General features: G+C 37.2%; 1 protein-coding gene and 1 pseudogene across 6 annotated transcripts in view; one reads left to right on the forward strand and one right to left on the reverse strand.

The window, feature by feature from the left end:
- Window positions 1-27,987, reverse strand: part of SLC4A4 (solute carrier family 4 member 4) — a 348,226-nt gene that overhangs the window by 197,278 nt on the left and 122,961 nt on the right. For all 6 annotated transcript variants that reach the window (XM_043572514.1, XM_043572513.1, XM_043572509.1 and 3 more), the window contains exon 4: window positions 10,513-10,648. In XM_043572514.1, the coding sequence (XP_043428449.1) occupies window positions 10,513-10,648 (136 nt within the window). The remainder of the gene's footprint in view (window positions 1-10,512; window positions 10,649-27,987) is intronic.
- Window positions 16,095-16,696, forward strand: LOC122467503 (annotated as a pseudogene).

Here is a 27,987-nt window from a genome sequence, read left to right on the forward strand (position 1 = left end):
TGCAATATACAAGAAACTTTTTAAAAGTTTAATGGAAATGAAAGCAAAACACATTTGACCGTCTGTATATCCCACATATTACACACACAGACTTTTTCTACACTGGTAAAGGAGAACATGAAAGCATCGTCAGTTTGCTATTCATTATGACCCAAAGAAAAATGCTTCTTTCTCTCAATTCAAACCTTCTGAAAGATATTGAAAAAGATAAAGAGGGGGTTAAAAAAAACTGTTTTTCTACATTCTTCACCCAAAGGTTTAATGATTGAAAAATGTTTTCCTAGAAAAAAACTAAACGCTCACCTAGCACACTAAAGATGAGAACAAAGGGCAGAGATCAGAGGAAGCTCTACATAAGGTATTATTTATAGACTGCTCACCACCCCCCAGAGGAGGAAAAAAAACACATTAGTAGAACCAGGAGTGAAAACAGATCAAGAGATCAACCACAGAGTCAGAAAAAATTTAGAATTTTAATCAAGCCCAATACTCACATGATTCACAAGTATTTTAGCCATATCCAAAGACTCCCTGTCTCTACTCCTCTCAGCAAGTCCCTCCTAGCCAGAGAACTCCCACATGTCAATGGTAACCTTATCTCCAACCTCACCCTCAATTCCAAGACCCTCTCCCTTTCCTCTGTATCCCCCATAAATGTAAACAGTGGAGATTTTTACCTATTTTCCTCACAAGTTAAAAAGCCCACATCACCAATAAAGTTCTAAAACTTCAGAACTGGGCCTTGTTTCTTTCCATAAAAGTAGTTGTGAAACATTCCAAGACAGAATACAAGAACCTTTAATATTCATGTGTATGTGTTGTGTGTGTGTGTAATTAACTTAATAGTTCTTCCCTTAAGTTGCTATTAGTACTACAGAAATAGAAAGAATGAAAGAAAAATGACAATTTTACATCACGCTCTTATAGAATCCTATGGATTTGCCTAAAAGATAATAATTGGGTTATTTCAAAAGTAATCATTTTACAGAGTATATTACATTGGTTAACTTTAGGTATATTATCTTTTCAGGCTTGCTCACACAATCTTTAACTATGTTTGTTGATACGTGTTATATAAATCATGCTTACATTTTTAAAACAATTTTGAAAAGGGGATGGAGGGTTGGGTTAAACAGGTGATGGGGATTAAGGAATGCACCTGTCATGATGAGCACAGGGTGATGTATGGAAGTGCTGAATCACTATATTGTACACCTGAAACTAATATAACACTGTATGTTAACTAACTGAAATTAAAATAAAAACTTAAAATAATTTTGAAGAGTATTTTTATTGAAGTATAATTGGCATAAAATATCCTAATAATTTCAGGTGTATATTATAGTGAATCATATTTACATTTGATGTTATGATTTATTACCCAAGCTAAGGCTCTAGTATATTAAAAGACTCCATAGTATATAAAACCGTGTCAGAATTACATATAAGGATGTTATCTATAGGAGTGATTCCTTGTTTTTATTCCTAAGAGAATTCTTAGTAGCTGAGGGAGAGAATCTTTGGTCATGGGATGTAAACCCAAGATAAATAACAAAAGCCAGCTAGAAACTCAGTAAAGGGGACTCAGTAAAGGGGAGTGTTTTAGACAGCCCTCAATTCCCTCTTATTTTTATTGAATGAGTCCCTCTTCCTGTCAGTTGCCATAGATCTGTATTGCCAAATACATACAATGTGACAGTGGCTCTTTTCTGCCATCATTCTCAACTGTCCAAACTATGTAAGTTTATTTTTTTATATGCACCCCTATGTTAATTGCACCATTATTTATAGTAACCAAGATATAGAAATTGGGATACATGATACAAGGTACAAATATATATATAATAGTGATATATGATTCTGTACATATGAAACTGTGGTAATATCATATATACATGATATAAATATAATATATAATATATAATGGAACATTATTCATCCACAAAAATAATGAAATCTTGCCATTTGAGACAACATGGATGGACCTCAATAGCACTTTGCTAAGTGAAGTAAGTCAGACAGAGATAGACAAATACCATACGATATCTCTTATATCATATGACATATCTTACCATATGGTATCATATGGTATGATATCTCTTATATGTAGAATCATAAAAATATAAATATAAATATAAATATAAATATAAATATAAATATAAATAACCAAGCTCATAAATACAGACAATAGATTGGGAGTTGTCAGAGGTGGGAAGTGAAGGATAGGAGAAATGGATGATATAAGTTTAATAAAAATTTCTTAAAACAAACAAAAAAAAAGGATCAAAACCCGTGCACTCTTTTGTGACCAATCTTTTATTTCACTCCTCTCCACAGTTTGTATTGTAGGTCACCTGATTAGACTTAAATATGACTTTAAACAAGTTTTAAAAGTACATTTAGAATCATAAATCCCAACCAGCTGGGATTTATGGAATAGCATTAGTCACCCTCCCGGAATACACCAGCCCTTTAGGTCAAGATTTAATCACAAATGAATGAAAATGTAAAATCTCAAAACTAGACAGTTCCCTAGAATCTATGTTCCTAAGGGATAAGTATGATCTCATAGTTCAGTTTAGCTTCTACTCCACTTTGAGTTCAGTAAATATTAAATGCTGTGATGATGTCATATAGCATAGCTAAGGACATAAGGAAAACTCTAGGATAATGACTATTAAATTCCTTTAAAATCTATTGTTCTGATTGTTCAAGGAATCGAGTATATTTCCAACATATGCCTTCAGACATAAAGTAATAGTTTGCCCATTTAAACAGATTGTTCACATATAGTTTCATTCCAGAAACTACACATGCTATGTCTATCCTCTTCACATTATCAAGGACAAATTTGGAAAAAAAAAAAAAACAAAAAAACTGAAAACTACTCAATTCAAATCAGAACCCATTAAAGAAAAGGCTAGGGCAAAGGTGCCAAAGTTCAGCCTATCCAAATGCCAATGAATTTGTGAAGGTGTCCCAGAACCATGTAATTACATTTTTTTTAAAAAAACAGACATTTTTATTATAAAATGTACTATAAGCTACTATCCACCCTTCATAGTAACTGTGCATAACAATATATTTGCAATAAAGTTTCCTACTTTTCCTTTTGTCTTGGTACTTGACATGTTATAGGAAAATTTATTTCAGAAGTTAGATTTTTAAATGCTTGCAATTACAAAACTGTTGTAACCTTGCAGGAAGAGTTTCTTAGGTAAAGTTTATTTATTCCAAGGTTGGAAGAGAAAGAAGATGAAGAAGATGAAGAAGAAGGAGGAGGAGAAAGTACACTCAGTTGAGTGTACTTTGAGTGACTGCCAACCAAACAGTATCTCTCTCGTTTATTGAAGAAAAGAGAAGGCCCACTGGGAATCACTGAATTTTGCAACTTTCCAATCATATGATTAAATGTAATTAAGAAAAGACAAGACCTCTAACTTACATGCATGCCAATTTAACAGTGGAAAATAGATGTGACCTTTGTCCTAGAATATAATCCAACTATATAAGACTATTAAAATAATAAATTTCTTGCTAACTAATAAGTGCCTCATTACACCAAAGAAGCCAAGGCTAGTGTGTATCTGGGATAAAGTATGTTTTTAAGGAGACCTCTTAAATTTCTAGATCAACTGTGAAAGTTACTGCGAAACAGTATACGTAACTACAATTACATAGATGATTAGATTCCTTTTCCTTCAGCCTTCTTGTTACAGAAGAAATAAACTTGTTCTGAAATGGAATGTTCCAAAGTAATCCAGTAGAGAAAAGACAGAGAAGTCAGTATATACTGGGAAGAGAGCAGTCTCTCTCCACACCCGCATAGTAAGTGCACATATCTATGCTTGATGGCCATGCCCTATAATCAGGTTTTCCAAAGATAGACTGGGTCAGTATGCCAAGTAGAAACACAAATGGGTCTTCATCTACGCTGTCCCACTGGAAGTAAAACATCAATACCCTTTTCCTCTGTTGGCTGGCTTTCTTGTTGAAACTTGTGATGGCTTTCCTTTTTACCCAGGTTTGGCAGCAAAAACTGAATCACACTGGGAGACTGGTCTTTAACATAGTCTCATAACAGTGAAGTCCAACATTACCCATATGAATATTCCCTGAAGGAAAACTGAAAGCCAATAACCATTTTTGCAGAGACGTCATTGTCTCAAAGAAATAAAGAATGTGAGGGGTGCCTGGGTGGCTCAGTTGGTTAAGCATCCAGCTTTGGCTCAGGTCATGATCTCACATTTGTGAGTTCAAACCCTATGCCGGGCTCTCTGCTGTTAGTGCAGAGCTTGCTTTAGATCCTCTGTCTCCCTCTCTCTCTGATCCTTCCCCTCCCGCTCCCCCTCGAAAACATGTTCTCTCTCTCTCTCTCTCTCTCTCAAAAATAAACATTTAAAAGAAAGAAAGAACTTGGGGTGGTAGGAGATAGCAGTAGCCCTTCTTCCTGGCTTTGGGCCAACACCAAAGGTAGACCATGGCTTATTCTTTTGCCAGTTTGTATCATGAACCTATTAGCTAATGCCTAGCCACCTTGAAAGTCTTAATAATGAGCATAGGCTTCTTCACTAATACCAAATAATCCATTCTAATTACTGCCATATTACTAAAGGTCAGTACTCGAATGACCTAACACTCAGGAATACACGAATACCCTTCAAAAAAGAGTATTCTCTGCATTCCACTGGTCATATACAATTTCTCAGGTCTAATCATTCTATCCTTTGCACAGTCTTCATTTGTGCTCTATGTTAGAAGAACCAGTAAAAATTCAAAGTTTTAGTTTTTAGGAAAGGGAAAAGTAGGGGAAAGATGTTAAAAAAAAAAAAAAGAGGGTGGAAGAGTTGGCTGTGCTTCAAACTTCATATAAAGAAGACTTCCCTTGTGGCTACTGTGCCTTCCAGAAGTTAAATTGGGATAATTTTCCTACTACTGAAACCATTCTCTTTATTTTCTGAGACACAGAGCTTAACCTGAACTTCCTGACTAATACTGAATATGCTGTAGTGCTGGGAATCCATATAGGATATTTTTGGTCAAATCCAATCATTAGCCAACTAAAAAGTAAAGAGCATTACAAAGGATAGTATTGTGTTTTCTGAGTGTATGGGCTCACAGTAGAAACTGCATTAAGCTAGAGAAGTCTAGTGGGTTAGTTCTCTATGGAATAAAGTAAGTCTATGAATTGGGGTCTCCACAGAAGGCAAAGATCTCAATTTTATAAGTCAGCCAGAAAAATATTCATAGAACATTTTCATATATAAAATGAATCCCTTCTAAATACTAAACTTTTATTAGTCTGAGACATTTGAGAGCTTTTAATGGAGGAAAATCTCCTATCACATCTGGAAACTGGACATCATAAATGGTGGTCAGAAATTACTGCAAAAACATTCTGAAGCAGAGAATGTTCCAAGAACTAAAGATTACTAAAAATCTGAATCATTTCTGGAGGTACAATCACCTTCCAGCCTCCCAACAGGATCTGGGTGGAGCAGACTACTAAGAATCAAGGTACTATTTCTCCATTCCTTCATTCTGTTAGAACATATTTCTTGACTATGGATAGTATCCCAGGTAGTGTAGACTAGAAGTATAGTGGTGAACAAAAAAAAAAAACAAAAACAAAAAATTCCTGCCCTCGTGGAACTTTAATTTTATTGGGAAGAGAAAATAATAAGATATACAATATGCTAAATGGTGGTAAGTGCCAAGGACAAAATAACAGAGGATGGAGGTTATGGAGTGTTGGGGGAAGGTTTCAACTTTAGATGGGGTAGCCACTGAGAAGATAATATTTGAATAAATACCTGAAGGAGGTGAGGAAATGAGCCATGTAGATAACTGGGGTTGCAGCAAGGTGAGCACTTCAGACAGAGAGAACAGCAAGTGTGATGTCCCTGACACAGGAACATGACTGGACAGTGAGTGAACAGGGGAGAGAAGCAGGAGATGAGGTCAAAGATATCATTGTGGATTGTTCATGAGGGAGATAAGGGCAGGTGCAAAGAGATGGACTAATTAGGAAGCATGTGCAGTAATCTAGATGAGAAATGATGGTGGCTGGGACCTGGGTTGTGGCAGTGCTGAAAGTGAGATGTGGTGAGATTCTGAGTATCTCGATATCTTGGAGGGTAAAATTAATAGGAGTTGCCAACGGATCAAGTAAGGGGTGTAGAGAAAGACAGAAGACAAGGAAGACTCCAATGTTTCTAGCTTGGGTAACTAGAAAAATGGAGTTGTTCACTGCGGTGCAAAACTCTGTAGGAGAAGCAGATCTGAGGCAGGAAGATTAGCAGCTCAATATTAGACATGTTATTTTGAGAAGGGGATTAGCCATCCAATTATTTGTTTTCAGTCATATAAGGAAAGAATCTGGGCTAGAGAACTTAAGGCAGATGGCATCAGCATATCGATGAATTAGTTTGAAACTTCAAACATAGGTCCTCTTCTGAGTTTTATCAATGGTGTGCTAGGTACCTTGGGTCTGTCATTCAGCTGTTCATCAGTCAGAAAGAGAAGACATCACAGAACTCCAACTTTGGTCAAGTAATATTTCTAAGAAAGTATTATATTTAGAACAGTTGTTTCTAAAGGCAATCGGTTCTCAACTAATCACACTTAAAAAAATATGACTGAGCACCTATTATGGTACCAGGCACAGTGAGGCACTGGGAATACAGTAGTGAAAGATAGACATGATGGTCCCTGCTTTCAGATGAATTGGTGTAATGAAGAAGACAAAATGTAAACAATAATATCTTATCTACATTTAATTAACCAATAGTGAGGCGTCTGGGTGGCTCAGTCAGTTAAGCATCTGACTCTTGATTTCGGTTCAGGTTATGATCTCACAGTTCATGAGATCCAGCCCCATGTCTGGCTCTGTGCTGACAGTGCAGAGCCTGCTTGGAATCCTCTCTCTCTGCCACTCCACTGCTCATGCATGCGTTTTCTCTCTTTCTCTCTCTGTCTCTCTCTGTCTCTCTCTCTCTCTCTCTCCCTCAAAATAAATAAATAAGCATTTTTTAAAAATTAACCAATATTAATTGTGGCAAGTCCTATACAGAAGTTATAGAGTATAGGGGCACCTGGGTGGCTCAGTCAGTTAAGCATCTGACTTCGGCTCAGGTCATGATTTCACAGCTTGTTGGTTAGAGCCCCACGTTGGATTCTGTGCTGACAGCTCAGACCCTGCAGCCTGCTTCAGATTCTGTGTCTCCCTCGCTCTCTCTGCCCCTCCTCCATTCACGCTCTGTGTGTGTGTCTCTCAAAACTAAACATTAAAAACAATGTAAAGAAGTTATAGAGTGTAGACTAGTGTGAGTCTATTTCTTCCTGGAAAGCACCCCCCTCCCACCAACAACACATGGTGTACTCCCACCACACATTCTCTCCAGCAGTACAGTCTCTCAGGGACTGATGACATCACCCAAAATGACACCTGTGTTCTCAAGGAAATAAGTCCTTAAAGATGGTAAAGTATTCAAAATTATCTGAATCTTTAAGAATCTTAAACGAAAGTACAGTGTCCATTTCACTTAACGTTGAATTACCTACACAGTGAACTGTTACCTCCTCCTTTCTGAGACCAGAGGTCATATAAAATAGAGCCTGTCTTTGACTGAAAGAAAAAGCAGAAAGCTACACCTGAAGTCTACTCTCTGATAGGTACTCACACAATAATTTCAAGATGAGAATAAGAATAACAGTAGCTCTTCTGGTCACAACTGACTATACCAGTATACACACAGGGATGGAATTGTAGAGCTATGAGATATGCATGAAGTTAGAGAGGTGCAACGCAGTATCACCCTCAGTTGATAGAACAGAGCACTCAAGCTCGGGAAGACTCCATGAGTACATGACTGGCCCAAAGCTAAGTAGCCCATTAGCACCAAAGCTAAGACTAGACCAAAATCTCCCCAACACTTAATTCAGGCTGCGCCAGTACAATTCTTACTATGTTTTTTTTTTTCTCCTAGAAAGAAGGAAAAGAAAAAATTAAATGGAGATACTAGTAAAAGGTTCCAATTTGAAGGCCTTCTTTTGGAGGATGTTTTATGAACCCAAGGTTTATGTAGGACTTTTAATACCCAGGTTATAGGTACTGAGAGAAAGGAATGAGAGAGAGTTACTGTATCATGGAAAGAGGTCCTGAAAAACCAAGAATGAAGAGCTTCAACAGGGAGCGTAAGAGGTGGAGAAGTAGAAACGTGCTACAGGCAGCTTTTTAATAAGGAGAAAATATTAACAGAAGAGTTCAAACAAGCACACTTGCTTTAAGTGTCTGTATGTTAGAAAGACAGTTATCCAGCAAATGGAAAATAACATATTTAAGATGAGGTCTCTTTCCTTAATGCTACTAGGAGGGCCAGGAGCAAAATGTAATGATTTTTTTTTCTGAGCACAGTTTAAATTATGGAAGATAAGAGATTATCCATGGATTCTACTCTACTTTTTTTTTCTACTGAATTTTTTTTAAAGCAGATTGTTTCCACATGAATAAACTACCTAGAAATTCTTGGTGAGAAATAAAAGCTTCTCTACCATTATCAAATGAATTAATTTATAAAGCTTTTCTACTATTAAAAATCCTAAATGGCTGAAGACATTCAAAAGTACTTTACAACAGGGGCACCTGGGTGGCTCAGTCGGTTAAGCGTCCGACTTTGGCTCAGGTCATGATCTCACAGTTTGTGAGTTCAAGCCCTGCATCGGGCTCTGTGCTGACAGCTCAGAGCCTGGAGCCTGCTTCAGATTCGGTGTCTCCTCTCTCTACCCAACTTGTGCTCTGTCTCTCTATGTCTCTCAAAAAATAAATGTAAAAAATTTTTTAAAAAGTACTTTACAACAGAAATAATAAATCCATAAACCTACAGAGCACAAGTCTCAGTAACTAAACAAAAATTACCAAAAAAATCCAATGAACTTGATGAACACTTGATTACAAATGATATGATGCATGAAGCTTTTAAGACATGCCCCAGAAATAAGGTGCTTGGCTGGCTCAGTCAGAAGAGCATGGGACTCTAGATCTTGGAGTCATGAGTTCTAGCCCCATATTGGGTGCAGACCCCAGAAAATAAATGTTCTTCCTTTAACTCCCAAAAGAACCTCATCCAGTAAAGGAAAGACTATTGGGTTAGTGGTTCTTTATATCTCATCAACTTTTACTGATCATAGATGATAAAAAATATATTTCTTTCTGATTCTAGAATGACCTAACAAGAACCAGAACAGCAGACATAAATCTCTTTTCCATCTACATCTCTAGAAGACTTTCACTTATTTTGCTTTTTTTTAACCCAAAGCCATGATAATGATTTGACTTGCCTCACTTCTGATTATACTGAACACACTTGACACTCTTCAGTAAGATACAGTGACCTATGTGTGAGCTTCTTTTGCTCACTTCTTTTTTCCGAGTACTTCATGTGTGCCTGACATATACTATGCATTCAAAAAAACACGGGCTGAAGTTAACTGATTTGAATTAAATTACAGACTATAAAAGGCATGTCTTAACAATATTTTTCTTGTGAAAGTGAAATATATTGAATCTCCATGTGACTATGACAGTGAGAGACCAATAACTGCATTATATCTAAGTTTTTATATTATATAATTGCTGTATATCCTAGAATTACAGCGTGGAAAATATAACGGAGTCTATATCCAGAAAGAAAGTAAAGCTCTATTATCATGAGACAAATGAAGCCTTAGATGTATCGGTAGTGCTTAACAATTTACAAAGTATTTCCATATGTATACACGTATATAGACATGTATATAAATATCCATGCTATAATTAGACAAATATTAAGTAGTATTACACTTACATATATTATCTATCTTATATTGCATTCATATATATTATATGTAGTAGATCATTTTATTGATGATGAAATCAAAGTTCTGAGAAACTGAGTACTGGGCAGCTAACAGGTGAGAAATCTGAAACTGAACTCAGGTCTCTGAACTTCCAATTCGAGTGAACGTTCTACTTGGCTTTTTGTTGGATACTTAAAAGATAATACATTTTCACTTGGAATAATGGCAAGTTTGTGGATAAACAGTCATTGTCTTTGCAACCTCCCTCCTAACTGGGAATGGACAAAAAAATCAGACATGATTTCACAAGATACCCTGGCATGTGGAGACTGTGGACACATATCTCTAGCCTATCATGTTAGGGTGCTTGAGTTTATCTAAGACATTTTACTATTAAACAGCATACGAATGGAAGTTTACTTCTAATTCCTTATAAAGGTTAAAACTGTAGCAACACGAATCAATGAAACAATGTTCCAGCAGTGAAATAAAGGGTGTCCTGCATCCACATCAATACAAAAGAGAATTAAAAGAATCCTTTCATTCCTTAACCCAGCCAACATGATGCTCATCAGTTATTCAAAGTGTGAAGGAGAGAGAAAGATGCTCACGGACAACAATCTTGCCCTGCATTTGATTCCCCAGGTCAACAGTGCACAGCCAGCCATGCCTCACCTCGCTGTCTCCTTCCACTCCATCTCCTGCCCATCCACGGCCAGCAGCTCATCCAGTTCGGTGAAGAGTTGAGGGGGTGCGGGGCTGTCATCCTCCTCACCCAAGATGAATCGGATACGTTCTGCAGCAGGAGAGACTGCGGAAGTGAAAATACTGCGGTTAAACACTGGCTGGACAACCCTGAGGAAAGTGTAGCTTCGAGCTCTTCCTCTGTCCCCAAGGCTATTGGACTTCCCAGCCATGTTTTCCGTGGACATCCTCCGTGCTGGGCCTCCCTTATCCCCAACCTAAAGACAGAAAGAACTCAAAGCCCTTCTCTGTTCCTTCAGTCCTAAGCTGTATCTCAGCTCGCCACCGCTCTCCAGGACAGGGCTCTGGTTCTGTGTGGAGTGTCACAAAGAACCTTTAGCCCTCAGATGAGCTGAGGTCCAACCACATGACCTTCCCTCCTTCCCCACTTATGACCCATCCAAAATTAGTAGATAGAAACAAGCCTGAGCCAATCACTTCTTCTACAGCAATGGGAGGGGGCAACAGAGCACTCCAATCCTGAATTACCCCAGGCCCTTGCCTCCCACCCACCCTCCCTCTGTCCAATGCCTAAAGCTCATGCCCTCACAGGATCCTTGCTGCTCATAACTTGCTAAGTGCAAAGTTGATGAGGGAATATTTAACAAGATGGGACCTCTTCTTTACATAATGGCAGTACCCAAAAATGTTTAGTCACACTTCAATACACTTGAAAAACAAGCCCAAGTAAACTATTGTACACCTGAGGAAAAAAACTTTTCTGACACACTCAAGCACATAATTGAATGCCCTACTAGCTCCTTTTGACCCTATCTCCTGAAAATCTTCTAACAAAAAATTAACTAGAACTTCCCTCGGGTTGTGGTTAATTTTCCCTTTTTTTTTTTTAAAGGAAAACATCTGAAAACTGATGGCCATATTACAAAACTAAGGCACAGAGATACCCTGGGTAAAGCCAAGAATGGTATATCCATGTGAATGTAGTCCAGGTACACAGATACATGTGTGTGTATGCACACACGCGCACACACACACACACACACACACACAAGATTGCAGAAATATATGTACTCAATAAAAAAAGAAAATTCTTACCATCTGAAAACTACTATAATAGGACAGGATGCAATGCCACAGATCAGAAAATACTACAAATAAACTCATGGAAAATATTCAACCTAACTAGTCATCAAAACTAATTATGAAAGTAATGAGGTGTCTGGGTGGCTCAGTCAGTTAAGCATCCAATTCTTGATTTTGGTTCAGGTCATGATTTCATGGTCATGATCAAGCCCCACATCAGGCTCCACGCTGTCAGTACAGAGTCTGCTTGGGATTCTCTCTCTCTCCCTCTCTCTCTCTCTCTCTCTGTCCTTCCCCCTGCATGCTCTCTCTCTCTAAATAGAATAGAATAGAATAGAATAGAATAGAATAGAATAGAATAGAATAGAATAGAATAGGATAGGATAGATGTTTTACCTATGAAAATGGCAAATATTTTCAAAAATGATCATCCCAATGTTGCCAGAGATTTAGAACATGTACACCAGCACCTCTCAGTTTATGTCACTGGTAGAAGCCTAAATGGGAATATCTCTCTGAAGGGAAATTTAAAAGGATATGAAAATGTTTTAAAAGTATATATATCACGTGAGCCAGTAACGCTACCACTAAAAAGACATTCATTCCGAGTAATAGTTGTTATCTCAAAGACTGAGGTATCCACTGCAACACTGTTGATAACTGTGAAAAATAAAAGCCTAAATGTCCAAAAAGGATTGGTTAAATAAACTGTATTACAACTATCCAATAAATTACCATGTAGTTATAAAACATGAAGTCAAGATTATTTTTTGACATATATACAAGATTAAATGAAAAATAAAATTGCAAAATCATGCAAATAAAGTGATCCCACTTTAGTAAAGAAAAAAATACAAATATATCCACAAAATAAAGTCCGGAATTGAGAGAGCCCTCACTCTGCATGGTTCCAGTGTGTGTGAATTCCAGGCACCACCATTTAGTTAAAGAACACCAGTCCCCCAATAATACAGTTCAAATTTCAGTTATCATAGTGTATTAACTGTGAGTAATTGCACAAAGGACGAATTTCACTGCTAGCTCTTCAGTCCATAAGTTACTATGTAAATAACATATATACATCATGATCAGTGACCAATCATAATGCTTTTTGCAAAGTCTGTCAGTGATTGGTCACTGGCCATCTGGTACCCAGTTCATATGCAGGCAGCAAAGTGTGTATCTGTGTTGCCTTCCTACCTTTCAATGATAAATTTATATAATATAAATAACCAAAAGAGGGAAGTAGCCAAAAGAGATGAAAGTTGAGTACAGACAAAAAGTGATATGGTAGAAATGAAATCTGTGTCAAATGTAAAAGGGGTTACAGAAGACAGAACGCTGCTCATGGGGAGGCTGGCAATGCTGCCAATCGACATGTGAGAGAATCTAGACACACAGTCAAAAGGCGCACAGCGCAGCACACAAACTTCACAATGTAAATAACGAAAGTGGCTGAACCAAAACAATAAAGATGTCCCAGAGGAAGTGATGCTAGCAAAACAGAAAACAAACAAAAAACCCACACACATTAAAAAAAAAAAAAAAAAAAACCTCACATTAAAGGAACTCTCAGAGACATTTCTTGACATGGAAAGCAAAAAGGAGAAAATGTTGGAAGCGGATCCAAACTTAGAGAGGAGTATGCAATTCGGTTGGGAACAGAAAAGATGCTTGCTTCATATCATAAGTTGTACAATGGGACGAAGGCAAGCCTATTCAAACTACTTCTGAGAAGATTTTAAGAAGAAACAAAACACTTTAATCTCAATGCTTCTGATGATTTAGAGTGTGCTAAATATTACTTTTACTATTTTTTTCATTTTCCTATATCTTTATAACAAACAGCAAGAGAGATTTCAATGACACGGCAAAATTTTTTAAAGGTCAAAGAAAAATAGTAGCTTTTCTCATTGATTATTAGGATTGTTTTGCATTAACTTCAGCTTGAATAGTCATATTTATGGCCTCGCACTACCACGCAAAGCAAGGATGGCCTATATATACAACTTTTAAATGTTATACAGTTTATTTCTAGGGCTTCTATTTTCTTCCTTTCACTTTTCTATCTGTTCTGCAGTGTGCACAATTCATTCATGCATTCATTCAGCAGTATTTATGGAGTACTGTCTTTGCTCTAAATAGGCTTAGTTTCAGGCTCTGAAGATAAAGGAAAAAACTTGACAAGATCCTTGTTCTTATCAAGTTTACCTCTCTAGAAAGGGATGCTAACATTAACAATTAATTGTTCAGTGAATAATTAATTGCTTAAATGAATGAATAAATTAGTACATAAACCAAAAAAATATATCTGCAGACTGTTCTGTGTTTGTGGAACATTCAAATAAGATAATTGAATATATATTAATATAAGATACAATATATTTAATTTCAGTAATTAGAGAAAAAAATGACTGAAATTTCTTAACATCTCTGTGAGAAACAAAAATGAAAGTTCCAGAACTTTTACGTAAAAAGACTTGCAATGCCTTTCCAACCAAGAAATGGAAAGTGTAATCATTCTAGAGAATCATGGAAGTCATGAAAGAAATGATGGGGGTGGGTAAGAAGTGATGAGTACAATTTGGAATCTAAGACTTCAGACTACTAAAAATGTGGTTATACAATAGTGGCTCTGAAACAGACAATCAGAGATTTGACGGACTTTTCGTCAACGTTCAACATCAAAGATTGCTGAGGTAGAACTAGCTTTTGGAAAGGAAAAATGTACATTTAGAGGATCAATTTTTTTTGTTCATTTCTAAAAACGTGATGTTAGTCCCCACCTCTAACAGAGAAGAATAAATCTTTCTCCTCATTAGAAAAGAGACTCTACCTGCAGAGCCACAGCACATATCTCTGCTCAGCTCTGATCCAAGGAGCAGTACTCTGAGATCCAGGATCCTCAAATTAGGAAAGCACAACTCACTGCTTATCAGACAGACTTAGCTGTGGCTTCCACACACTGGAATGGAAGAAGGCTGTGACATTACTACCAGTTCGCACTCTCTGGGTCTCATGTGTAACTTGTCTTATGTACTAAGCACAGCTTCTGAACGACCAGTATAACAATCCCCTTTGGGATAAAATTCCAAAATCTTGTGTCATAAACTCGCTTGATACTCCAGTAAGTTTCTTTCCTCAGTTGCTCCCCTAAGGTTCCCCAGAAATTAGAAGAGGCCACAGCAATTGTACTGCGAATACAGACCTGTGGGAAGGGCATACTCTGTAGCCAGCAAATACCCTTCCCCATTTCTAACATCATTCTTAACATAAAGATATGCAGAATGAGAGTCTCCCTAATGAAGGATGTCAGGAATTCATTTTTTCCCCATAACTTTTAATCAAATAGGGAAATGAGCTAAATAGAAGACATAGCATTGAGATTAAGCATATAGACTCTGGAACCAAACTACCTAGCTTTGGATCCAAACTCTGCTACTTTTATGCTGTATGATCTGAGACAAGTTAATTACCCTTTCTGTGTCTCAAGTTCCCCACCTGAAAAACAGGATGGTGATGATCATTATAGAGGCTAAAATACAAGGTTTAAATTAGTTTAAAAATTTCCAGCCCTTACCAGCAAAACCTGACTAGCTTCTAAGAAAGAAAGTACTCACAGATATTGGCCCTAAGAGCCCCTATATGTTGAAAATATATAAGGTAGGAAAGAAAAAGGCCAAAAGTTCTGCACGTGTTACTTCAGTGAATTTAGTAGCTTTGGTAATGAGAACATAAAGGTGTACCTTTCTGGGAAACAGCCAATAAAAGAACAGGGGAAAATAAACCTTTTTAGTCTCACTTTAATACGGGAGGGGAGAAAACATCAGAAAATCAACCTGCATTACAGATGAATAGATTATGATTCTAAGTAATAACTAACCTAGTTTCATCACAAAAGAGAACCTGGAGAAAAATGAAAGAGAGTGACAGGGAGACAGGAAATAAGGGAGAGAAAGAAAAACTGTCAAATTAATCCAATCACCTTTGTCAGAACAGAAGGCCTGTAGATCAAAGCCAAGTTAATGCCTCTAATCTGCCTTGATTTTTTTTTCTTCTTTTTTTATTCTGCCCTCTGGTTAGAATGTGTTTTGGATTTTTTTTTTTTTCAAAAAAAACAAAAATACCCACTCCCACCGCCAGCACCCACAGCACACATCACGTACACATCATCACAACCGAATGATTGCTGAGCCTGAACTTGGCCTCAGAGCAGCCACTGTCTATCAATCAAAGATGATGTATGAGAGGACACTTCACCATGCCTGGCTAAACAGCCAACTCTCAGTTTGCCTTTCATGTCACTTTGGGTCCAATCTGTGTGTCCAACCAGTCTCCTACAACACCCCAGAAGTGTCTGGTGACAGAAGAACATACCTGCTCAGTTTTGCACCAAGCTCAGCCAGGAGTCCCAGCGTCACAAGCAAGCTCAGAGGTGTTTATTGCTGCTGTCACAGTTCATCTGGTAACCTGTGTCCCAGAAGATGGGCAACGGCAAGAACAGAAACCTACCCTGGCCCCGTTCAGGAATGAATTTAGGAATTTCCGGAGAAGGACCACAACCTCAGCAGAAGGTAAACAGAATTTTGTGATTATGGGTAGGAAGACATGACTCTCTCTTCCCTAGAAGAGCTGACCTTTAAAGGCCAGAATTAATCCAGTTCTAAGTAGAGAACTCAAGGAACCTTCACAAGGAGCTCATTTTCTAGCCAAAAGTCTGGATGATGACTTAAAACGTATTAAGCAATCAGAATTAACAAAGAAGTGGACGTGGTTTGGACAGTGGGAGGCAGTTCTGCTTATAAGGAAACTATGAACAAGCCAGGCCATCCTAGACTAGCTGTAACAAGAATCATGCAGGAATTTGAAAGCAACACATTTTTTCCATAAATTGATTTGGAGAAATGTAAACTTCTCCCAGAATACCCAGGTGTTCTTTCTGGTGTCCAGGAGGAAAAAAGTGTTATGTATAAATTTGAAGTGTATAAAGATAACAATTAATGTGAATGTGTTTTCTGATTTACTTCAAGTTGCTCCCTCTCCCCTCTAATTATATATTTTAATATTAGGAAAAAAAGACTTTGGTTGGCTTTTTTTTTTTTTTACTTTCTAAAAAAAAGTTTTTTATTTTTTATTTTTATTTTTTTAAATTTTTTTATATGAAATTTATTGTCAAATTGGTTTCCATACAACACCCAGTGCTCATCCCAAAAGGTGCCCTCCTCAATACCCATCACCCACCCTCTCCTCCCTCCCACCCCCCATCAACCCTCAGTTTGTTCTCAGTTTTTAACAGTCTCTTATGCTTTGGCTCTCTCCCAATCTAACCTCTTTTTTTTTTTTTTCCTTCCCCTCCCCCATGGGTTCCTGTTAAGTTTCTCGGGATCCACATAAGAATGAAACCATATGGTATCTGTCTTTCTCTGTATGGCTTATTTCACTTAGCATCACACTCTCCAGTTCCATCCACGTTGCTACAAAAGGCCATATTTCACTTTTTCTCATTGCCACGTAGTACTCCATTGTGTATATAAACCACAATTTCTTTATCCATTCATCAGTTGATGGACATTTAGGCTCTTTTCATAATTTGGCTATTGTTGAGAGTGCTGCTATGAACATTGGGGTACAAGTGGCCCTATGCATCAGTACTCCTGTATCCCTTGGATAAATTGCTAGCAGTGCTATTGCTGGGTCATAGGGTAGGTCTATTTTTAATTTTCTGAGGAACCTCCACACTGCTTTCCAGAGTGGCTGCACCAGTTTGCATTCCCACCAACAGTGCAAGAGGGTTCCTGTTTCTCCACATCCTCTCCAGCATCTATAGTCTCCTGATTTGTTCATTTTGGCCACTCTGACTGGCGTGAGGTGATACCTGAGTGTGGTTTTGATTTGTATTTCCCTGATAAGGAGCGACGCTGAACATCTTTTCATGTGCCTGTTGGCCATCCGGATGTCTTCTTTAGAGAAGTGTCTATTCATGTTTTCTGCCCATTTCTTCACTGGGTTATTTGTTTTTCAGGTGTGGAGTTTGGTAAGCTCTTTATAGATTTTGGATACTAGCCCTTTGTCCGATATGTCATTTGCAAATATCTTTTCCCATTCCGTTGGTTGCCTTTTAGTTTTGTTGGTTGTTTCCTTTGCTGTGCAGAAGCTTTTTATCTTCATAAGGTCCCAGTAATTCACTTTTGCTTTTAATTCCCTTGCCTTTGGGGATGTGTCGAGTAAGAGATTGCTACGGCTGAGGTCAGAGAGGTCTTTTCCTGCTTTCTCCTCTAAGGTTTTGATGGTTTCCTGTCTCACATTCAGGTCCTTTATCCATTTTGAGTTTATTTTTGTGAATGGTGTGAGAAAGTGGTCTAGTTTCAACCTTCTGCATGTTGCTGTCCAGTTCTCCCGCACCATTTGTTAAAGAGACTGTCTTTTTTCCATTGTATGTTCTTTCCTGCTTTGTCAAAGATGAGTTGGCCATACGTTTGTGGGTCTAGTTCTGGGGTTTCTATTCTATTCCATTGGTCTATGTGTCTGTTTTTGTGCCCTGGTTGGCTTTAGAACAATGGGTAATTATTTCTTTTTTTCCCCTTAATCTTTTTTAATTTGTTTATTTTTTAATTTACATCCAAGTTAGTTAGCATATAGTGCAACAATGATTTCAGGAGTAGATTCCTTAATTCCCCTTACCCATTTAGCCCATCCCCACTCCCACAACCCCTCCAGCAACCCTCTGTTTGTTCTCCATATTTAAGAGTCTCATGTTTTGTCCCCCTCCCTGCTTTTACATTACTTTTGCTTCCCTTCCCCTATGTTCATCTGTTTTGTATCTTAAAGTCCTCATATGAGTGAAGTCATATGATATTTGCCTTTCTCTGACTAATTTAGCTTAGCATAATACCCTCTCTTTCCATCCATGTAATTACAAATGGCAAGATTTCATTCTTTTTGATTGCCGAGTAATACTCCATTATATATACACACAACATCGTCTTAAACTGGATAATTATTTCTAAGCAATGTGTTTTATTTATTAATCTTAATCTTAACTAGACTATAATTAAGATTAATCTTAACTAGATTATGCCAAATACCATTTGTGGAACTTTTCTTGTTATCACTGTCTGAATACTTATCAAGGATGAGCACCTGCCTAGGGTAGCACATCTACCAAGACACCAAAGTGGGAGAATCCCCAGATAGCATGGGTTGAAACCACAACCTTTAAAGATAGGAGCAAGACAGATCTGTGCAAAAGTCTGAAGTAAATTATACATAGAAGAGCTAGAACTCAGATATTAACAGAAAATTAGATCAAAGTAGGGACATGAATTACTCTATGTATATCACACTTCTGAAAAAAAGTTCTGTTTGCTCAAATAGGAAATCAGTGAGTTGCGAACTCCAGTATAATCCATATGGATAGTGAAGAAGCAGGTAGGAGACCATCCTTTGAAGGTTAAAAGATAAGGTCTGAGATATCTAAAAACCCTGTTTCTGATCTTGGGTGAGATTCCATGAGACACTGCAATATAGAACAGGTTTCTCTTCACAAAAAATGAATAATAACAGGCATATGGCTAAAATTAAAAATTCAAAGGCATAATGAAGTGAAAATGGATAATGCTAGCAACCAAAATTAGTAATTAGAAACTAAACTTTACAAAATTATCAAATTAAAATTAAAACATGTTTTATCCATCATGTTAGCAAAGACTTTAATTGTTAGATACCCAAAGAAATAGCCTTTTCTTCCTTGTAAACTTATATAAACTTTTTAGAGTGTAAGTTAGCAATATCAATTAAAAATCAAAATATTCTGGGTTTGGAGCCAGAACTTCTGCTTCTAGAAATTAATCTTGAACAAAGAGATGGACCCAAGAGTATTTGTGGCACCATTTTTTTTTTTTAGCTTGGAAGCAGCCCAGCTGTTGATCAGTAAAGAAACAATGGAAGGAAGGAAGGAAGGAAGGAAGGAAGGAAGGAAGGAAGGAAGGAAGGAAGGAAGAAAAGAATATATCTGCTCATCTTCAGATCTTTTTTTTTTCATTTTTCCTGTCTATTTATAGTCTTTTCTCTCCTTTCTATCTAACTCTGACTCAATTTCTAAGGCCCAGCTGAAAATTCTATCTTTTCTAATAACTTATATTAACCATTCACAGAAACATGAATCTCTCCTTTATTCAAACCGTAACAACACTTTGCCTGAATTATCATTTGGGCACCAACAAATATATATCCTGGCCATTATTACCAAACTTTTGTTGATGTGACCTCTCTCAAAACTAATCACCAAGCTCCTGGAAGACAGAGTTTTGTCTATGTACTTTCCTTAAAGACCAACACAGTTCCACGTACCTAATCATCATTTGAAATATTGAGTTAGATATGGATGAATAAACCCTGGACATTTTCAAGTACATGAAGACATAACCATCTGCAAAAGGAAGCCTCCATTAAGAGCTTTGACATGGAAAATACCTCAGTTTTAGAAGCTGTCCTTCTTCCACCCTCCCCTTAATCCATCTTTGCAGTAGCTTGCACAGGGACCAAAATACAAGTCACCGTTTCCTACTGAGTAAGCTGCAAATAAAAGAATGAACACTTCGACCAAGCTATTTTCCTCTGGTAGATGTAATCTCTTCCTACCCTGAGGGACCACAACATTTAATCTGCACTTCTATTAAGGTATTTACTATCCACCACTTTGTGTGTTATCCATTGCTGTACTTGGTCTTTGCACCTCTACTAAGCCAACCACCTGCTTCTTCGCTCACCTAAGCTATTCTTGGTGCCCACCTTGTGCACAGTCAAGTTATACAAAAAGAGAGAGAGAGAGAGAGAGAGAGAGAGAGAAAATGGATATATGAATAAGAAAGTGAATGGAAGAATAAACAATATATATTCTGCCCCAGTTTCTGACAAAAAAAAAAAAAAAACCACTTTCTTTCTTTGCTCCTTTCCTCTGCTTCCCTGAGGCTTAGCAATAATTAAAATATAGTTTTACATTCTCATTTGATAACTTAATATTTATTAGTTTTTAGTGTATGAGACACTATGTTATTCGTTGAGAGTATACAAAATATTTTTGAGATAAGGTCCCTAACCTTGGGGAACAATGGGGAAAATGCTATCATTAAGAATGTAATATGCAGTTACTAACATTTTTGAATGGTTAAATTGTACCAGGCACTGTGTAAGTGTCCTTCAGTTATTATCTCTTTTATTTTACACAAAAATATGAATTATCTGCTGTTATCAGTATCTTGTATTACTCATATTACAGGCAGGGAAACTGAGTATTTAAGAGACTAAGGGACTTCCCCAAGATCACACAACTAGTAAGTGATATAACCTCAACCCCGCCCGTGTTATTTCCAAGCCCGCTTTTTAGCCACCATTCTCTAAAAGATGATCTCATTTTTTTAAAAAGTGCTACATGAACAGTACAGTTAGTAAATATACTGAATTTCAGAAGAGGCAGAAATCATAATGGCATATGAAATAGTCCTAAAGTAAATTAACTGAACATTTGGTTCATTATCCACCAAAAGGCAGTTTGTAAATGTGCCCTTTTGTTTTTGGTCTGGAAAACATCCCACTGTGGCCACCCTACAGGCTACCAAAAAAAATTTTTTTAATAGAAATAATGATGATAATGAACAATTCATACTGAGCATGACAAGTTTACATGCAAATTCCCTTCTGCGGGTTAAATGAAGACCTATTGATTTTGTATTTTCTCCTTGGCAAAATTCACCATCTGGTAAAGTCTTAGCTCTCAAACCAAAGTAATAAAAAGAAATTACTTTTTATTTCTTTAAGTTATCAATGTGCTATCACCAACTGGCTTACATAATTATCATATTATATTTCTCTCCATTCAGAGTTAAAAGTTTGTAGGTCAACACCACGGCTGCTAAAACTTCCACAATTTATCTAATTATTAGACCATAGTAATAATCTAAGAATACACTTAAACGTATATATAAAATCCTCAAACTTCAATTTCACATCCCTAACTGTATGAACTGAGAAATCGCTAAATAAAGCTACATACACAAATAAATCTTTAAAATACACACATGCATTGTAGTGGTTATCGGTTACTTTTGCCCATTCAGTACCCTTAATCTCTTTTTCTGATAACAGCATCCCACTTGCCTTTGAAAAACCATTTTTATACTTAGAAGTTCAATGAGGATGAATCACTCCCTGTGACCCAGGTCTGGAGAATGAAAATGTCACACATCTTAGCCACAGCAATTAATTTTTGACTGGACACTTTACCTAATCCAGGACAATCACAGTAAATAAGTGGCAGCCTTTTGTTGGAATTTCCAGGAAATAAATTTTCACTTTATGCTAAGGTGCCTATAATGGCAATAAACAGTTTGAGTGGGGATGACCATTTTGCAACTCTAAGGGAAGAGTCTGCCTGAGAATAAAATAAACATGGAAGAACTCAGAACCAAGGCAGAGACAGGTTACTGGTGCCATTAATTAAGCACCTAGATTCAGCCATGCCTAAAGACAGGTACTTTTCAATCTTACAGGACAACTCCCTTTTACCTTAAAGTAATCTGAGACCATTTTTTTTTTTTTTTTTTGGTCACTTGCAACCAAAAGTGTCCTGATATATATGTCTGTGATTCCATTTTAACAGGTCAGAGTGGAACTAATTCACATAAGCCATCCACATATTAGCATCCTCAAATTAACTGCGTTGAAGAACCTGTTTTTATAGAATCCAGGTTTTCTTGGAGTGATCTATACAAGGCATCTAGACTTTCTCCATGCCTTCACATACCTCCACCCCAACAAATCCAGAAAATGACTATTGATTTACATGCTGGCAGGCTCTAGACAGGTAAATTAGATGGTTACTTTTTCTGTTTCAAATTAGCTAAGAAATTGAAACAGCCAAATAGCATTTATTGAGATGAATAATTTTTTTAAATACTTAGGTATCCATGTATTAATAAACTCCCACACATGAAAAGCTGTCAATTATCACAATTATCCTTAATGTGCCATGACATTATTATTCAGCTATAGAAAGTCAATGGTGCGAGGAGCCTGGATTTCAGAACACTACCAAACTATGTGATTTAGAAGCAGAGTAAGTTCCATTTCAGCTAGCAAAAGGCGATTAAGAACTAGAGTTTGCTGAGACATTTTTGGAAAACAGCTGTGTCCTTAGCCTTTCTTTTTCAAAATATTGAGGAAAATAACTTACCTAGAGTTTACATTACAAAATGTTATCACGACCCAAGTCATAAATATAAGATACCCAAAATTCTTTAGGACAAAAAGGTGGTAACCCATACATCCCCCAACTTATCCTGTCTTCCTCCTTTATAATTTCTGCCAACATAGTGGGTTGGAAAAAATGAGAACTAGGCTCCCTGTCAGTAGTGTTAAATGTAGTGCTAAGCCATTTACAAAGAATTAGTCTCAGTGATGGTCTTAGCAGTCAAATAAATTTTATGTATGAAATTCCAGACTTTTTGGTCTGCCAAGTCTTTTATTAACTATTCCAATTATATTAATTATATTATTAATATTATTTAAATATTTCAAAAATCTCTACCAGAAAAACATAAAATTCAAATCAGTCATTTTGGGGTTTTGGCAGCCTCAAAAGTGACCTAAACCAAGTAACTGTTACGGACCGAATTGTGTCCCCCAAAATTTATGGACTGAAATCCTAACCCCCATTATGATAGAATTTGGAGATGGGGCTTTGGGAGGTAACTAGGTTTAGAGGAGGTTATGAGGGTGGGGCCCTCATGATGGGATTAGTGCTCTTATACGAAGAGATACCAGAGACCTTGCTTCCTTTTTCTACCCTGTGAGGACACAGTGATAAGGCTGCCACCCACAAGCCAGGTACTTCATCAGGGAACCAAATCACCTAGCACCTTGATCTTGGACTTTCAGCCTCTAGAAGTGTGAGAAATAAGTTCCTATTGTTCAAGCCATCCAGTCTGTGGCATTTTGTTATGGCAGCTGTCATGGATTAATATAATAACTTAACTAACTAATGGTGAAACTCAACTTTTTGACCTGTTTCTGGGTGTTTCTTTCCACAATATCTTTTCCACAATATCATTTTCCTTATTTCATTTAAGCCAAGTTTGCATGGTATTCATGAGCCTTTTGGGGGAAGACAGGCTCAGAGAAACCAATTTCATTGACTCTGCCCCAGCTGCATATTACAAGAATGCATGCCCACTAATAAATCCACCTGCCAAGTATTTGTTGGGTCTGCAAGGGATATTTCACACATACTACTTTTGGCTCCCGCCCCACCGTTGATGTCCTCTGTCTGCAAAAGCATCTGGAAAGGTACCACATTAAAGACACTGTCTCCAGGGCACCAGTGTGGCAATGTCAATACCCTGCCAAGGAATTCAGTTCCCAAAGTCCCCCAGGATGTGATCCCTGAGGCACCAAAGCAACACAGTGGTTAAAAAAAAAAAAAAAAAAGGCAGGTGACCAAGAAGTCTAGATGAAATACCATGACAGACAAGATGATAAGGATTTGGTAAGTCAGTACAGAGTTCAGGATGTTGTTCTGCCCCTGCTTGAGTCCTAAATTATATTTTGACACACACCACATATCAGGAAATTTCCAGAAGAAGAGAAAAGGACGTACTCAAGTAAGGAAGAGGAATTCCTATGACCACGTGCATCTACCCACGTTTACCAACCAGGGTATTAAAATTACAAGTTACCTAATGCCTTATGGATCTGAATAAAAATGAACTTCTGGCTCTTGTGTTTAGCTTTTTTTCTAGTCTTTCGTTTAGATCAAATCATTTTCCCCAAAGACCTGGCTATACCCAGACTTTCTTTCAGTCAATCAATAAATTCTTCATAAATTCTTGCCTGTCTATCCCAGTTATAATTGGGTTTCTAGCACTCTCAACCCAAAGCCTTACTGTTTTATATAGTGCATACAGAAAAAAAACACCAGAACAATATACACCAAATGTCAACAATTATTATCCCTGGATGATGGGATTATAGAGGATTCTTATTTTACTCATTTTGCTTCTGTGTAATTAACAAATTTTCTACAATTAACATTAATGTCATTATTAAAAGGCAAATAAACCAATTAAGGTATCTTTAATTGCTAACTTGAGGACAGTCATGTCAAATTAGAGCCAAACACTTCTCTACCATACTTGAAACTACAGAATCTTGATTATCTTTCTTAAATGTCCAAAACAAACACAACGTGCCAGCAATGCCTTTATTGCGGCCTACAGATTCCAACAGCCAATTCTGAACCATGTAACAGGACTGGCCATGGTTCTTAAAGCTAGCAGCCATACTTATCTAAAAATAATCCCATGGACACAGAAGAATGGAGATGAGGAGAGGGGCTTCACGCAGGTGGCACAGGAAGGTAAGATGCTTTCTGTACATAGTAACTCACCCATTAATTAAGATGGTAAAGAATATGGCCACCCAGCAACCTCTTCCTAAAAGATCTAAAAGTTCCTAATGCATGTCACAGCTCTCATCTCCATTTTCCTTTAATTTCTTACTCCCTACTCCTCCACTTCTCTTTGCTCTGCCAGAACTGTCCACGATAAGGTTTACATGATGAATCACTCCGCTTAAGAGTGAACACATCAGCAGTTTCTCCAGGTTCAACTCAGAACAATTATCAGCACAATTTATACCCTGAGGTTTCTAAAGTCAGACTCAATTTTCATCAACATTAGGAAATCTTCAAGATTCCCAAAATAAACTCTACAGATTTGCTCAAGTGCAGCTACTTTCTATACAAAGTAGCTAAATTTATTGTTCCAAAATTAGTGTCACAACCACCACGCTAATGCTGCCATTAGAGGCCTCCACAAGCCAAGAAGACATCCTCCCCTCCTGCAGACTGTCTTTCAAAATGCATAAAAGGATAAAGGCACCAAGCTTTAAAGAATCTTCAGAATTTCTGACTTCACCCCTACATTGCCAAAAAATTCTACCCATCTTTCCTGGATAGCAATATTGAGAAAATGTGATTCAAAATAAAATCCCATTTTAAAAGGGGAGAGAGGGGAATGCAGCAATCAAGGAAACATTACATAGGCCCTGGTTCTTTCTAAAGAAAAAATGGTCACATTTCTCACAGATATATCAATGGTCTAAGGATTCTGACAGAACTCTGCACATAATACAGAAATGTCAATAAGATTCTCCAATGAGCGTTTCTGCCTTATACAAGTCTGCTCTGGGCTGAGGATCCAAAATTCGTGGCAGTGAGCCTCAATCTCTCTTAATTACATTCTCAGTGAAGAAAAAAATTAACAGGTCCTCCAACACTATCCACTTGACATTTATAGTTTTAGTGTTCTCAGACAACATAATTCTTCATTTACCTTGTCTCATCTACCCGAAAGACTGCATTAGGAAAGCCAACCAGCAACACATACGTCCATTAGCCAGCAATGACCTCAAAACTACACCAGAATCTAGAAGCCTACTTGTAAAACTTGAGTTCAACTACTTCAAAAAATGGCACAGGAATAACAAGAGCCTAATGAACATAAACAACTAAGTTTTCATACTATTTCATTAAGTACTTTTCCAAAATATCAACAGGGATTTGCTAAATCCATTTTCAGTAAATAATAAAATGGAATCAGATTAGTTTCTAGAACTATATTTTAGAATAGAGGAACATCATTTGTTAGATCAGTGAACTTCCTTTTCAACTACCCACATAGCTAAACCACACAAAGCTGATGACCAACACAGATCAGAGTGTGTATGTGGGCTGGTTAGGGTCTCTGATTTCCTCTGAAGGTGTGCTATGAACAATCTCCGTACTTCACAGAGTAATATAAATAAAAGTAAGGGAATCACCCTCTTCAATGCAATTTATAGTTGAAGTTTTACTATAATTTTCCCATCCAACATTTCTTTATCCTTTATTACAAAAAAACCTGTGCATAACACTTTGAGTCATCTAAAGATAACCTCGGTTCATCAGGGAAGTAAATGAGAGCCACTTCAAAAGAGATTCATTATTAACAGCTTCCTGTTCAGAAAGGACAGGCAAAGAACTTTGCCACTTCTAAAGCTTATGGTGGACTGTGTAAGGTATAGCTATTCCTTAACTGGGTGTAGAATTTCCAATTAATTAAATATCAATCATAAAACTTAAGAGTTCCTTTGCCTTCCCAGAAACTCTTTCTTTACATCAATCACAAATTAGTTTAATCTGGTTTAGAAATAACATTTGTCAATTTATCACACTCTTTAAGAACTATATAAGCTGAAATCTGTCTTTCCTAGAACTCTGCTTATAAAATGCTTTAGTATCCTTCTAAAGCAGAGATTAGACATTCATCTGAAAACTGTCCAAATCCCTCTGCTGTCTTCCTTATGTGGGAAAAAGCTGCTAGCAAGCGGGGATCATTGGGATTTGGTTATGAAGAATGAGACAGGAAACTTCTAGTAAGGTAATAGAAGGTACTCTGGGCCTGAAAGGCAAGAAAAGCCAAAATCCATAAGAGAAAGCCAAAGTACACATGCCAAAGCCACCAAATATAAACAGCAAACCTAAAGGGACCAGAAGGAAGAATCATGGTCAAGTTACCAAGTCAGTAGGATCTAAAGGTCAAGGCAAATATTAAATATAAATACTAAAGTTGCCTAATAATGTGAAAATGAACTTAAGAAGTACTGTTGTTTGGGGGCATGATGGGGAAGTGTTCTCAATAAATTTTAGGAAGGATTCTTATCAATAAGATTCTAAAGACCCTCTAAGCCTTGCTGATATGTTGGCAAAATTCCCTCAAGTGATCAGTAAAGTGTCTGTAGCAGCTGGTTCTCAAAACTTCAGGGGAAATGGATCTTTATAGCTTAGGGAGCATTCATTGATCAGATGGGGTTCTGTACATGCTCTCCTGTCTAGTGATACAACATGACCCTAAATAAACAGTAATCATGGATGGAGTCATGTTTCATCATGAGTGATTCAATTCTGGTATCAGAATTGTAAGACCTAGATTCTGTGCTCAGCTCGAATTCCATCTGATCAAATCCCCCTTTACCCTCTGACAGCTTTCCCATCCGGCTGACAAATAATAACAACCGGAAGACTGAAGAGATTACAAGACACATCCATGGATAGTGGAACTGAATTTTGCTCTTCTGCTTTACAAAAATACTCGGAAATACAAGACAGTGCCATTATATTAAATGATCTGCTAATGTACTATTCATTCCATCACTTTTGATCTCATCTTTCCTTTGAGAAACAGAACAACAAATTTTCAAATGCAAAGATTGAAAAAGCTGAATTTGGCATTTTTGGAGGGATAATCCTTAGCAATAGTCTTACTCTTT

The sequence above is a fragment of the Prionailurus bengalensis genome, chromosome B1 (genome assembly GCF_016509475.1).
Source record: "Prionailurus bengalensis isolate Pbe53 chromosome B1, Fcat_Pben_1.1_paternal_pri, whole genome shotgun sequence".
NCBI lineage: Eukaryota > Metazoa > Chordata > Mammalia > Carnivora > Felidae > Prionailurus > Prionailurus bengalensis.